General features: G+C 46.1%; 1 protein-coding gene across 2 annotated transcripts in view; it reads left to right on the forward strand.

The window, feature by feature from the left end:
* The window catches only part of PRDM6 (PR/SET domain 6), a 102243-nt gene that overhangs the window by 75179 nt on the left and 12711 nt on the right, over positions 1 to 14353 (forward strand). For both annotated transcript variants that reach the window (XM_045081417.1, XM_045081418.1), the window contains one exon: positions 9608 to 9950. In XM_045081417.1, the coding sequence (XP_044937352.1) occupies positions 9608 to 9950 (343 nt within the window). The remainder of the gene's footprint in view (positions 1 to 9607; positions 9951 to 14353) is intronic.

A 14353-nucleotide genomic window follows, 5' to 3' on the forward strand; every position in this document is an offset into this window, starting at 1 on the left:
GTGTTTATCAGACACCTGCAGTGGGCCTGTGTGTCTTTATAGGTCCTACAGATACAGCAGCCAAGAATTCCTGCCCTCATGCAGCTTACATTCTAGTGGAGGGAGAAAGATTAATACATGACTAAAGAAGTGGGTACATATGTTGTTTGTTGGGTGGTAACGCTTTGTAGAGAGATGAAAGCAGAGAAGGGAGGAGGCATGCCAGGAGTGGGGAGTTGTGGCTTTTCAGAGTGATCAGGGTAAGCCCCACTGGGAAGGTGGTCTTGGGGTTGAGATCTGAAGAGGGGAAGGGTCAGCCACATGTTGTTTGGAAGAAGGGTGTTCCCAGTGGTGAGGTGAAAAGGGTAGAGGCCCCACGATGGGGATGTCCCTGGCCTGTTGGAACAGTGTTCCCAGAGTCAGCAAGGGTGTTTTGGAGCGAATGAGGTGAGAAGGTCACTTCATTATCAGGTGGGGCATGAACAAGGACCCCCTGGCAGAAGCCTGGCTTTTCCTCAGTATGGACCATGCGAAGGGCGCTTACAGCGGAGTTTAAGTTTTGAGCAGAAGAGTGCTGTGTTCCAGCTGCCATTGTTAAGAGGATGACTCTGGCCACTGATTGGAGACCAGACAGCAAGACTTGGGGGTGGAGCAAGGAATCCAGTTCCAGGCTCTTGCAGGAATCCAGGGGGAGAGATGATGGTGGTGGTTTGGGCCAGTGTAGACATGGTGGAGGCGGTAAGAAGTGGTTGGATTCTGGATGCACTTTGAAAGTAAAGCCAACAGCATTTGCTGGCACCTTAGGTGCTGAATGAGAGAGAAAGGAGTCAAGGATCACTCTAGGGCTTTGGTCTGAGGAACCAGAAGGATGGAATAGCCGCTTACTGAGTTATGAGGGAGAAATGGAAACCACCATGGAAATGACTTCTTGGGGAATGCATTTCTTACCCTTGATGTGATCTCTGAGGTGGAAGTCATACATTTGCAACCTTGCTTCCACCTCATGATGCTGTTACATAGGATCGGGCTGGAGGAACTGGGGGGTCTTGTGTGCCATTCACAGCCACCTGACAGTAGATATTCAAGAGCGTACCATCTGGTCCTTGGATTCGGTGCCGAAGTGCCGACAAAAGGGTATTTTCTGGAAACACCAGATGCTTTGCCTTTTAATCCTTCTCTGTCCTAGTCTCCGACTGCTTAAAGCACTCTTGAGGTTGCTGATTATTGAATTCCATTAAGTCTCCCAGGGTTTCTGTCGTATCATTTAGCACCTGAAATCCTCGGAAGAAAAACTGAAAAACCGCAGCAGCTCAAAGTACGGTGGATTCAGGAGGCAGACCAAGCGGCTCTTGTGCGTGGAGTTCTGAGCTCAAAGTGAGGGTGGAGGGAAGTTTAAAGAAAATGAAGTCATTGATGAAAATGCTCCATGGTGACAATCCCCCCTTCCCCCCGAGGGTATTACAGGAATTTTATTTCAGTTCCTGTCTCCAAGTCATATATCTGTCATGTGATTGGCCACCCAGAAACCAGCGGAAAGCTTCATCAGATAGCGTAGGGGAGATATATGACTTTAACTCTAAGATGGATTCTCATTCCCCAGGCTTCACGGAGAGAGCCAGGACTGCTTTATAACGTGGGCTCCTTCTTCTGCACACAGAAAATACTCGGTGTGATTTAAAAGCACAAATGTGTGAAAGGGCATGGACAGATAATTTAACAGATAGCCTTCCACAGCCCTGAGTAATTTAAATCATCTCAACTGGATTAGCAATTCTAAGACAATTTTTATCCCACTGAGCTAGCCACAAAATAAATCAGATACCTTAAAAAAAAAAAAAAAAAAAGAGGCTTCTGGATACCAGAGACTTAGGTGACTAAATGCCTCAGCAGAGCCTTCTTGTCGGGCCACGGACACACACCAATTAATAAGCGCCTCCTGGAGCAGTCTGGAGACTTTTGTCGCCATTATTTGAAGGGATGAAACATCTCGGCCCTGTAGTTTCTTCTGTTAACAAAATGGTTACGTGGCCCAAGACGCTCAAGGGAAACGTGATTTTACTTAGCGAATAATACTTCCTGAGCATTTTCACGTCTTAAAAGATCATTTTCCTCCCCTGGTCCTTTTAACGATGCAAGTACACATTTCCTCCTGAGTGGGTGCGGTGGGCTGAGGCTTGAGAGACCGTTCCCTCCGGGGGCTCCCGTGAAACGGTGGGCGCCCTCAAGGTGGGCACCCTCAAGACAAGCCCCTGAAAGCTGCGGGGCCCCAAAGAGAAGGCAGCGTTTCACACAGACCTTGGGGCTCTGGAAGCAATTCCTCTGTTACTTTCTTTTTTAAAAAAACTAGGGTTGTAAATGTAACAGAGCTCCAAGGAGAGAGCCGCTCCATCCACCGTGGGCCTTTCCGAAGAGCCCGAAGGAAAGCCGGTGTCAACAGATTGCCTCCGTGAGGAGGAACGAGGCTCCCCAGAGCTTCCGGTGGGGGATTCGCTCCCACCAAGTGTCAAGACCGTAGTGTGTTCATATTCATCTCAGAGGAAATTAAAAAAACAAAAAAAACCCGGAATCAATGTTCAACAAGTCTCCCTGCTGCTCTTTCTGCCTTGGCCTTGTGACACCAAGGTAGAGGAATGTGGACCTCTTCGTCCCTGCCGTAGTTCCCACGCTGACATCAGCGCTGCTTCTTTCTCTCGATTGTACAGAGCAGGAAACAAAAAGGGGTTCCTCTGCATAGGGCCCCTCACCCCTGCTGTCTGGCCGACAGGGAGGAGCTAGGCCCAGGCTCAGGTCTTCCGTCTGGGAAGTTGGAGAAGCTTGCAGTATTGTTGGGTCGAGCCCTGGGATGAGGAACACGGGGATGGCAGGCCCAGGCCCTGTCCTCAAATCTAGAAGAAGGCACGTGAGCACACAGAAACACAGCAGACACCGTGCAGGAACCTGGTGACGCGGCCGTGGGCATGAAGCCGAGCTGAGGGGGATTGAGCCGAGCGCTAGTCTAGCTGGGAGGCATCTAGGTTCTAGGCCCCTTGTGTACCATGCGAAGTTGGGTTTACCCTTCTTCTATAAGTCCAAGGACTGGAAGTTACTGTTCCATCTCTGACTGAGGACCCGAAGAAGACTTCCCACCATCTAGGAAGCCAAGGAGCTGTCATCTCAGGCCGCTGGGAAAAACCGAGTGCTGCTCTCTAAAAACCAGCCCTGGCCCTTGGGGTGTTATGGGGCTGGACTTTGTACTACCTGCCGGCTATAGAAACCTTGGGCCAACAAACAAACAAAGATCGGTCCAGAGCCGCAGAAACCTGTAGGGTGCTAGAAGAAGCAGAGAGAAGCCACCCCGTAGGGATGCCTCTGTATCTGCAGGGACTCCCAGCAGAAGACGCACCCCTGGAAAAGCACCCACAGCAAGAAATGACCAAAAAAACGCAAGCAAATCCACTGTCCTTAAGGATGTGATCTCTCTGGGTGTTTGGGAATGCTGAGGTGTGCTACCTAGATTGCAACCTTGTTATTAGCTCGAGGCACTCATTCCCCCAGTTTGTGGGAGAATAAGGCGCTGTCAGCTTGCAGATGAGTTTGTCTCCAGGAATTACCTTCTGCCTAAGAGAGCATCTCTGCCCTCAGCTGTGCTCCCCTTCCATGTGGTCCATGTCAGTGGCCGGTTGATTTGGGGCTACTAAGGACTGCTTCATCTGTCCCAGAGCAGGAGAACTGTGAAGTACCTCCCTAGTTCCGGAGCTGTCCATCTCCTCCATGGACATGGTCCTCCTGCCCTCAGAACCGCAAATCTCCATTTCAGAGTCTTTTCCCCAGGGACCTGACTTAGGTATTCCCAGATTTGCATTTCCAATCCAGATCTCTCTACTGAGCCCCATATTCCTGTCCACTTATCTACTCCACCTCTGCCTTTGGTATCTCACCAGAGTGTCCAACTCAGCATGTACAGCCAAAACCATTCTGCTTCTCCCCCAGTTCAGTAGCTCACCCCCATTCATCCAGTTCTTTCCAGAAACCCCAACACCTCACTCTCACTCACCTTTCTCTCCAATCAGCTACAAAACCCTGTTGATTAGGTATTCATACGTGCGCTTCTTTTCATCTCTTCTGCTACCCCTCGGTCAATGAGAGCATCAGCTTTGGCACGGACCAGTGCAGTAGTCTCCAGCACGTCACATTTTCCTCGGCGGCATCACAACGGCTCAAGTGAAGTCTCATTGGTTTTCTTATTTTATTGTTTCAGTTCATTTGTGTGTTTTGTTGCTAGGGCACTTGGTTCCATAGATAAAAATCCAGGAGGTGCTATGGACATATAAATCCCCTTAGAAGTCAGTTGATAGATCACCAGATCTTCTTCCAGACATTTGTGTGTGTGTGTGTGTCTACTCTATTAGATCATATTCTTCCTCACTTTCTCTGGCTCTCACTCTTCTCCTTGCCCTTTTATGCAGATAGTAACGTACTATATACATTGTTCTGTACCTCACTTTTTCATGTAACGGTGTAGAATGGTGATACATTTAGAATATAAATCTCATCATCTCATACCCTAATTTAAAACCCTTTCTTGGCTTGCCATTACTCTTACAATGAATCCCCAGTTCTTCAGTACAGTAGCCCATGGGCCATATAGAGTCTCCAGAAAGTATTTTGTGTGGCTCCCATCGTGCTTGACAGAATGAGAATTTGAGTGTTGTTGGACTGGCCATGCCCCATTCAGTTTGTTACAGATCCTACATCCTCTCTTGAGCTCCTTCCCTGCTCAGCAGCCACACAGACACTATGGCCGAGCTGCCCACATTTCATCTTCTTGCATTGTCTTTTTTCCTCCTTCCCACCTGATACCTGCACACCCTATAGGACTCACATTCAAGATCACTGCCTTACGGAAGCTGCCCCTCACACCCCAGCTGTAGCCACAGAAGTGATAACGCTTTCTAGGAACCTCTTCGTATCTCTCGTAACATGCATCACGCTTGTAGCAACACACTGCATTGTTCCCATTTTGTTCTTTCTGAACCTGGGAGATGCCTTGCAATGAGTGGTAATTGTTCACAGAGCAACGTGCAATTGATGGCATTTTAGATTTGATGAAACAGAGTAAGTACTTATTTGTAAAGACTTTGTTTGGTATCTGTCTCTCTCACTGGAGTGAAGTGGCCTGAGGCCAGGGGCTGGGGCTTCCTTATTGCTGGAACCCCGCAGCACCAGGGGTGTCAGGCACCGAGCGGACGCTCACTAGGTATTTGTGGGCTGAATGAATGTTGACGAAGGTTTGTTTTAGGGATTCTGCATATGCCATTCCCAGTCTTTTCATTAGCCTGGGTTGGAGGAGTTCATGTGGTTCCTTGACACTAGATCCTTTCAGACTTGGAGAGTTTGCTCTCTACTTTTTCATCTTTGTCTGGTAGGCGGAAGAGACTGTACGAGCCGGGTGTGTCTGTGTAGAAAGTACTTCATTGTCAGGTCACTTTGGTTAGTCATCTCTGGGCATCTTGCTTTTGTCTCAATGGGCTGTCCCCTCTCTGATAAGGTCCTGTGTCTTTGAATTGTAGGCAGCGGCGAGGCTGCCTTTCAGGAAGAACAGCTTTCAGTGTCCTTTAAGTCCTGCTTTAAAAAAGCTATACTTCGGGACAGCTGGGGCACCTGGATGGATCAGTCAGTTAAGCATCTGCCTTCGGCTCAGATCATGATGCCAGGGTCCTAGGATCGAGTCCCAAATTGGGCTCACTGCTCAGTGGGGACCCTGCTTCTCCCTCTCTGCCTGCTGCTTCCTCTGCTTGTGTTCTCTCTCCCTCTCTGTCAAATACATAAATAAAATCTTTTTAAAAATAAATAAAAAATGAAAAGTTATCCTCCCTCGATTTCTAGGGTCTTATGGAAATGTGTAGAAGCTCTGCAGGACAGTTTAGAGCTCAGATGCATTGCTTTTGTTCCCGTCCTTACTTTTTCTTCTCTCTGCATTACATGCTCATTTCATTCAGCAGGATTGGATTGAGTCATACTTAGAGTAGAGGAGTGTATACCAAAAGGGAAATAGTGTCTCATTGTTGCTGCTTACAGTTTAAAAGTGTATGACCTCTGCTCTCAGGCATCATAGAGAAGGCAATAAGGAGACAGAGCATAATTTAATTCCAGCCATCTGCACCGTTATTGCCTGATACTACTACTACCTCGGATCCCATATATCCCAGATTATTATACAAACTGGTGTAAATTCTTCTTTATTACCATGTTGACATTGGTCATTAAAGTTAAATTCATTTGCCCACCAATTCTCATGCTTCATATAAAGGAGATGTGACCTTAACCATTTTTGGGAAAATTAATTTATTAGGTTATTTTTCAGGAGAGGTGAGAAGTCAGAATTTACAATCTGTACGTAAAGTCGCCTTTGCTTTAATTTCCCCCAAAGGCATTATATTCCTCTTCCCACGGCGAAGCTTCAGGCTGGTGACCCTGCTCTCATGCGTGCTAGTGGTATCCTTATTCGACGATCTTTCCACCGTGCCTTCCTGTTGGTCTGGCGCTTACCACCCTGCAAGAGCTTCGAGTTGCCTGAAAATGTGTGGGTTCCCCGGTAATTTGTCGCTTCTGGATTAGTTATAAACAGGCGACACAAAACGGGTTCTGCCCTGATCTGACAATGCTGCTGTTACTTTTTGCTAGAAAACGACTAGCCCCTGTGTCAAATATCTCTCTTTACCTTTCAGTGCCGATTTTTAGAGTAGTAGTCTGTGTGCAGTGATTTTTTATTTTTGGAAGCCTGAAATGTGTGGACAGATTTCATATTGATTATACACTTTTGCCTCAGAGGTCAAAATTACATGTAAATATTTACCTATAAGATAAAGATGGACACACATGAATGTGTACATGGGTGTGTAAAGGTGTATATATAGCATGTATGTATATGACATACATGTTTATAGGATATAGTTACACACACACACACACACACACAAACAGAAAACACTGTACTGGCCATAAAATGTTCCTTTTATTTTTGAAAAACAGCTGGTGAGCAGTGACAAAATACAAGTGTGGCCAGAAAAAAAAAATGCCTTGTAAGTTAGAAGGCTAAAGCTTCCAGCTCAGCTGTCTTTAACTGCCTGTGTGACCCTGGGCAGGTGCCAGTATTGGACCTTCTGGGGCTTCAGCTTTTTTGATTCATAAGAAGAGAGGGTTGGTTTAGATCCGTGATTCTCAAACCTGATGGTCCATGAGAAGCACTTGGGGGAGTTTCTAAAAGTTCAGATGTCCAGGTCCTATCAAAAGAGCCCAATTTATTTATTTATTTGTTTGTTTGTTTATTTATTTTTACAGAGGGAGAGAGACAGCAAGAGAAGGAATACAAGAAGGGGTAGTGGGAGAGGGAGAAGCAGACTCCTTGCTGAGCAGGGAGCCTGATGCAGGGCTCCATCCCAGCACTCTGGGATCATGACCTGAGCCAAAGGCAGACGTCTAACAACTGAGACACCCAGGCATTCCTGATTTAATTTTTTAAGAGCCTCTCCTATGAGTATAAATGTGCATTCTGCTGCACAGACCCTAGGGTCTCCCCAGGTCTGTCAGTCTCTTGCTTTCTTTTCCCTTCCCAAGGCAGGATGGGCCATGCTGCCAGGGCCCCATAAACAGAGCTGTTCCTTTTGGTGTATTTGAATCATAGCTGTATCATTGTATCATTGTATCATAGCTGATAGAGCTTCATAGCAGTATCAAAATTCTACAGAACATTCTCTGGGTTGGAGAGTCCTTAATGGCAACAAAGTATCTACTCGCACTCCACTGAGAATGGCACCTCCCTGTCCACCCAAACATGGAGCCTCCTGATGGTCACTGCCCACCACCATTCGCTCTTTGCTGTTGAACTGCTTGAGTTTGCGTGCTACATAGGCATCTTCGTGATGGTCTATGGCAGGGAAGGACAGAAGCCCCCAGGTCATCTCTGTTCTTCCATGTGGCCTTGAACCAGTGGTCCAGAGCCATGGTTTCCTTCCCACCCCCTGTCTTTTTGCCCTTCAACTTCTTCCAGTTTTTTTGGTCTCTGATTTTCTTCTCTTGCCCACCCTGTAACCTTTCATCTCTTTGACCCCTGAAATAACCAATAAATGCATGTTATCGATGCAGTTACTTAAAACAAGAACGGTAGTTTCAAAGTGTGTTAGGTTCTGATCCCTTCTGCCCATGTGAGTTGACCAGCAAGTGCATGAGCCAGATTATTAGCATCATAACAACTTAAAAAAAGAAACCGATTTCACCTCTCTTAGTTTCCCTTCCTCAGAAGTGTTTCTTCTAGTTCTTTCCCCATCATTGCAGTCCACACCCATCTTCCCTCCTTCCAGTCTCTTCTCTACAGTGGTGGGAATGGTGGCTACCGTCGATGGGAGGCCTCATGAGGGACGCTTTCATTGTCTCATTTACATGTCCTAACAGGAGGTTTCAGGATGAACCCCGTGCTCCTTAGGGCGCCACATCTGTGGAGTGGCAACCGTGGCATTTTCTAAATACTGTCTATGCATTGACTTAATCCTCAGGGTGACCCATTTTACGTTTCACCCAGGACAAAATTGGGGATTTCGACTTTCAGACTTGCCAGCCATCCCAAGACTGATATAGGTAGTGGAGTTAAGATAGAGGACATCTCAACCATTTCGCCATGCTCCTGTTACTTCTAGGATTCTTACTCCCACTGGCCTCTTTTTACAGATGGGGAAACTGAAGCACAGGGAGTTTTGTGGGTTTTTTAAAATAACTTACCTAAGAACACCAAGCTAACAGAGGGCAGAGTCAAGATTTGACCCCTGGTCTTTCTGATTCCAAAACCCGAGTTGCCGGCACCCTACTCTGTTGCCCCACCCCTACTCTTACCTTAGTTGCTTAAATCACACCTGACTCAAACCCACCCTGAACACTTTTCTTGCACTCTCTGTACAGACACACTCTGTGTCTGTTTCCTAGGTCTGATGTCTTTTATTTATTTGGACTTTAAGGAGCCTCTGAGATTTACCTCCTCTTATATCCCTTATTCCCACGGTGTTGAGAACCCATTCCTGCTTGGTCAGCCCGTCTCCATCACCACCCCACCAAGGTGCCAGACTTCTGTCTCCAGGTGTCTTTCACATTGCTCCCTTCATCTTTCAGCCTGTGCTTCTGGAATGTTCTGTGCTGGCAAGGTCCAGTGGAAGGCCTGAAATCCCGAGGGCCTGGATCTCTACCTTCTCAGCATTGCTCACGTTTGCCCTCTGTGGGCAGCCACCCTTTCTCTCCCCCTCCTTTGCTGTTTTTTCCTTCTGAACACCCTCTAAACCTCAGAGTCAGTGTGGAGTCTCTCATTCTGAAGACTTTATGCCTCAACCCATAAGTGAACTCTGTGAGGCAAAGACAGCGTGCCAACAATCCTGAACGTATAGTATTTGCTAAATAAGTAGGCATTGAGGGAGCTAGGAATTTGCAAAAAGCCTGCTTCCCCCACCCCCCGAGGCAAAGAGTCTAACTGTATTACTTTGGAGTTCAGAAAAAATTTTAAAATCTTGATCTGTAGGATTTTTTTTTTTTTTTTAAAGTGTGTGTTACTGTGTTTATTTTCAAGGCCGGCAAAACTGATCTTGTCACCCTCTTGCTGTTCTCCCAGTAAACGTGCCCTCGACGGTCATGGAGGCCATGTGCAGACAGGACGTCCTGCAGCCGTTCAGCAAGAGCGGCAAGCTGCCCCCCGCCACCCAGCCGCGCTCTGTGGTCTTCCCGCAGACTCCCTGCACCAGGAACTTCTCTCTCCTGGACAAGTCCGGGCCCATGGAATCGGGATTTAACCAGATCAACGTGAAAAACCAGCGAGTGCTTGCGAGCCCAACTTCCACCAGCCAGCTCCACTCGGAGTTCAGCGACTGGCATCTCTGGAAATGCGGCCAGTGCTTTAAGACTTTCACGCAACGGATCCTCCTACAGATGCACGTGTGCACACAGAACCCCGACAGGTAACCCCGAGTCTCGCTGCTCCCCACGCAGGGCGACCGCATGGCTTGTCTTCTGCCCGCCGGGCATCCAGGCGCCTCCTCTGGCCGCACTGTGCCTGCGTGGGGGCTATGGAGGGGCGGGGTGGGGGAGAACCCTGTGATGGGAGCTGTGTGCGTTCTGGAAGGGCACAGATAAACGGTGGGGCCCCTGCTGGACTTTATGGTCGAGATGGGCTGTGGGTTATGGGGAGGACTCTGCTCTTGGTGTCCACGCTGTTCTGCCCACGTCCAACAGGGAGCAAAGTAGACGGCGCCCGCCTGAATATCATAGCTGGAAAAATGAGGTCAAGCTCATCAGAATCCTCTCTGTCTTCCTAAGATAATATAGCTGGCTGCTCTGCTTGCTGTCACAGGCATTTCAGGGTTCACCTCCAGTGTGCCGTGGGTATGAACTTAATTAAGTACTAAGAGGTAATGAATTGGAATTTTTTGCTTAGTACTATTTTTCTTCAGAGCATGCAAAGCCATAAATCCTGCAAAGCTGTCAAAAGGAAATACCTACTCGGCCAGTGATGTGGAGGAAAACAGATGCCACTTATTCAATAAACTAATATCCACACAGAAGAAAAATGTTGACTAGATACCTCAGAGTCAAAGTTGGTTTGAAAGTTTGTCAATAAAGAATTTTATGGCCATGAACTGAGGATGAAATTTAGCTGAACAAGTGAATTAAAATTTCAGGTGCTCTGACGAGTGGCACAGTAGATATAATGGAACTATTATTTATGAATCAGAACTGGTTTATCCGACAGTCTGGATAGCTAGGAGCGCAAAAGACAAAAATCAAAATAATTCCATAAGAAAGGAGTGTGTTTTCTTTCTCTCTCCTTCATGTCCTGTGAAAAATTTGATTAAACCCCAAATATCCAAGAATAGCCTTGAAAACGCACTTTGCATGGAAACGCCGGATAGAATTTTTTGGAAGGAGGATGGGAGACTCGGAGGCAGGTCTTCTGAATTATTTTCTTAATTTGGCCACTGATTCACTGAAGCCACTCATACTCTCTGCTTTGTTTCCTACACCAGGCTGTCCCCTCCCAGCCATGCAGAAAACTCATCAGGGACACAGAGAGTGGAGGGGTTGCAGAGAGGGGATGGATCTCTTCTAAAATAATAGAGTCCCTTTTAGTGTACATAAGCACATACATTTATACGTGTGTATGTTTTAATTTGTGCCATTCTAGAAACCACTTGCTTAAGCATCAGAGCATTGCTGTAATTAATGTTGAAATGGTTGCATGATGGGTGTTAAGGCAGCTGGGTCGTTTTTTTTGTTTGTTTTTTTTTTTTCTAGGATTTTTATTTATTTGACTGAGAGAGAATTCACAAGCAGGGGGAGCGGCAGGCAGAGGGAGAGGGAGAAGCAGTCTCCCCAGCTCCCCACTGAGCAGAGAGCCAGATCTGGGACTCAATCCCCGGACCCTGAGATTGTGACCTGAGCTGAGGGCAGACGCTTAATCGACTGAGCCATCCAGGTGCCCCAAGCAGCTGGGTCTTTATAATCTTTTACTTCTGACAGGAGAGGCCCTAGTAAAAATATCACCAGATCTGAACATCTTAGTACTTTTTGGCTTTACAGGAGTTAGGAAAGTTTTGAAAACGTTTTCCTCACTCAGAAAGTGTTTTCTTTGAAAGTTCCTCTCTCTTGCAGGTGTACATAGAGCTTTAAGATCTATCTATCTAAAGTTCGCCCTGCATTTTCATAGTTTTTTAAATATTAAAAGATGCATTAATTTGTGTGATCGTCAACATTTTAATCGAGTGCATTCAGATGTGTTTGTATCTGCTGTATGCACAGGTGCACTGATGTCATAAAAACTGAACATGCAAAGTGAAATGAAATGATGGTTGGAAGTTTCTGGATATTGGAACTCAAAGCTTAGCTTTGAGTATGATTTCATGCTGAATATCACATAAGACAATGAGAATAGGTCGCAGTAAATAGTTACTGAAACAGACTATTTTATCCAACCCCAATTACATTAGAAAACCATATGTGTATTATGGTTCAAGTCCCTAGGAAGTCTGTCCCATCAAATAATAGTATCATCATTTGCAAAGCATCTGTATAAACTGCCAGAAAAATACCTGACAGATGGAGAAAACTTACCTATACAAAATGCATTTTGTATCTCAATACACTGGTCAGTGTAGATTCTAAGCTAATTTAGAATTATTGGCAAAAGTCTGAACAGCGTGAGATTTCCATCCTGTGCGAGATCCTCGTGGGCTTATTTGACTCAGATCCCCAAGTGTGGTGTGGCCAGCCTTCCCAGATAAGGTACAGTGGTGGGCACTTGGTGCCCAGGTAGAAGGGCAGAGTGGGATCTAATTACTCAAGAGGTGGGTTTGTACTTCTCCCTTCCCTGAGCTTTGTTGCTCAACACTTGAAAGGTGGTCGCCGTCATTCATGGATCAGTTGAATTCAAGATTTATGACTTCAAGAAAATTGGGCCCTTTATAGGCAAAGTAGTAAGGTACATTGCTTCTTGTCAGGGAGATGCTTGAATTACTCCCATTGTATTCAAATTGATTATTGGAGGTAAGGGGCAAAGAGTGGGAGATACCCACTCCCTTGGATGCACTTGTTTCTCTCTAGGTATCCAATTTGTTTTTAGCGTGTAGGACTGGAAGAGCTCTTTTCTGTTCTAGACCCTAGAATGCTGTCTCGGAACTACCAAGTCTGGAAGCAAAAGACATTCTCCATAATACTTAACCACATGAGTGAATTGCTAAATAGGAGAAATATCCAGAACTAAATTGAGGCATCAGATAGATTTCTATACGATGGTCCTGAAATTTGGAGCCTTTTCTCTTATTATCCATGGGGAGAATTACAACTGCTGAATGTACGTATTTTCTTTAGGTATTGACTTCCTAAACGAGCTGGCTTTTCATCTTTGGCAGTTTGTGCCCATTCAGCAGTGACAAAGCTTAGGACGTGCCAGTCAGAGACCGTTTCCCCTCTGTTTGAAAAACTCAAACGCTTTTATTTTGATAAGAAAATTTTGCTAGCACCAGAGGCGAAAAAGAGAGACATCGAAGACAAAGTCAGAGGGTAAACAGGTTAGAGTTTCAAACAGGTCCAAATTTGAAACAGGCCCCTGAATCTGAGGTCCAAAAGATTTTTCACTCAACGGACAGAATATTTGGCCATGAAATCCAAGACATTTGAACCTTCATCAAAGAGACTGTATTTGTGAGTTTTTCCATGTGAGAGACCATCAAAAAGTCTCTGCCTTGATATAAAAGAAAAAGATCTGGGGACACCTAGGGTTGCCAGCATTACCATTTTTCATTACTACATTATTTACACTAAATGCAGAAAGAAATTTCAGTTGACCTGGCCAGATAGGAATTAGCATTAAAGATTAAAAACATGTCCAGGAGGGTCCGGGGACCACAGAGATGTTATTTCTTGATTTTTGTCTGTTAGTATTAAACAGACCTCCAATTTTCTTCTTCCTTTTTCCCAAGTTACTGACTTTGTCTTTTCCTGAGTGAATTCAAAGGAAAGAAGCTGTTAGGTTGTAGATCCACCAAAATTTTACATAGGAACTTCATAAACACTTGGGGTTTTTGCATTAGCTTATGACCTCGCCTAGGATGGCTTAAATCCCTTTTGCTTGAACCAGGAGGTTAGAAATCCCTTTTCTCTTCTGTTTTTCTGCTGCAGAAACTTTCAACAGTCCCACTGGGGGGGCTCCAGAAAGGGGTAAGCAACGCCTTCAATCTCGGTGGATTATTTTCGGATGACCATGTCTTCTTTTTATTTTCAGCAGAAAGTGTCGTTATAATGCTTATCTTTATGTTGCATCCTTTTCTTGTCCCCTTTTTGATTTTCGTGTGGCCTCTGTTTGCCTTTTAGCCTTCTGGGTACCCCATCAGCTCCTCACATTTGTGCTGTGTTCAGTATCATCATCTGTGATTGGTTTGGTGGTACCAGAGGGCAAGACGACCCTCCAAGGTGCTGTTTGGTAGGAGGAGCCTGGAGAGAATCCATCCCCATCCCCATAATCGTTTCTTAGCAAGGCGTCCGTGTTCCTGTGTTCCGCTGTCCTCCTCCATCCTTCCACACCCCTGCTCCCCAATCCCAACTGGGAAGCTTCTCTTCTTTCTAGGGTTCCATGTTCTCCAGGTCCTTTGGCTCCGTACTTTTGTCACTTCCCGGAAATCTTTCCTCCTTCGGTCGAGTTGCATTCTTTTCTCCCTCCTCACAGCCAGCAGGGACCTAAGAAGTGCTCCCTTTGAAGTCCTGTGAGATTTGCATGAGGGCGGACTTGACTTGGGGCAGAGACAGAAGGTGGGCCCAGCCGAACAACATTTGTCCTGGAGGCTTCTGTTGCCGTGAATGAAAAATCCAA

Source organism: Mustela putorius, unplaced genomic scaffold, assembly GCF_011764305.1.
Source record: "Mustela putorius furo isolate JIRA1106 unplaced genomic scaffold, ASM1176430v1.1 tig00000561_pilon_pilon_pilon, whole genome shotgun sequence".
Classification (NCBI taxonomy): domain Eukaryota; kingdom Metazoa; phylum Chordata; class Mammalia; order Carnivora; family Mustelidae; genus Mustela; species Mustela putorius.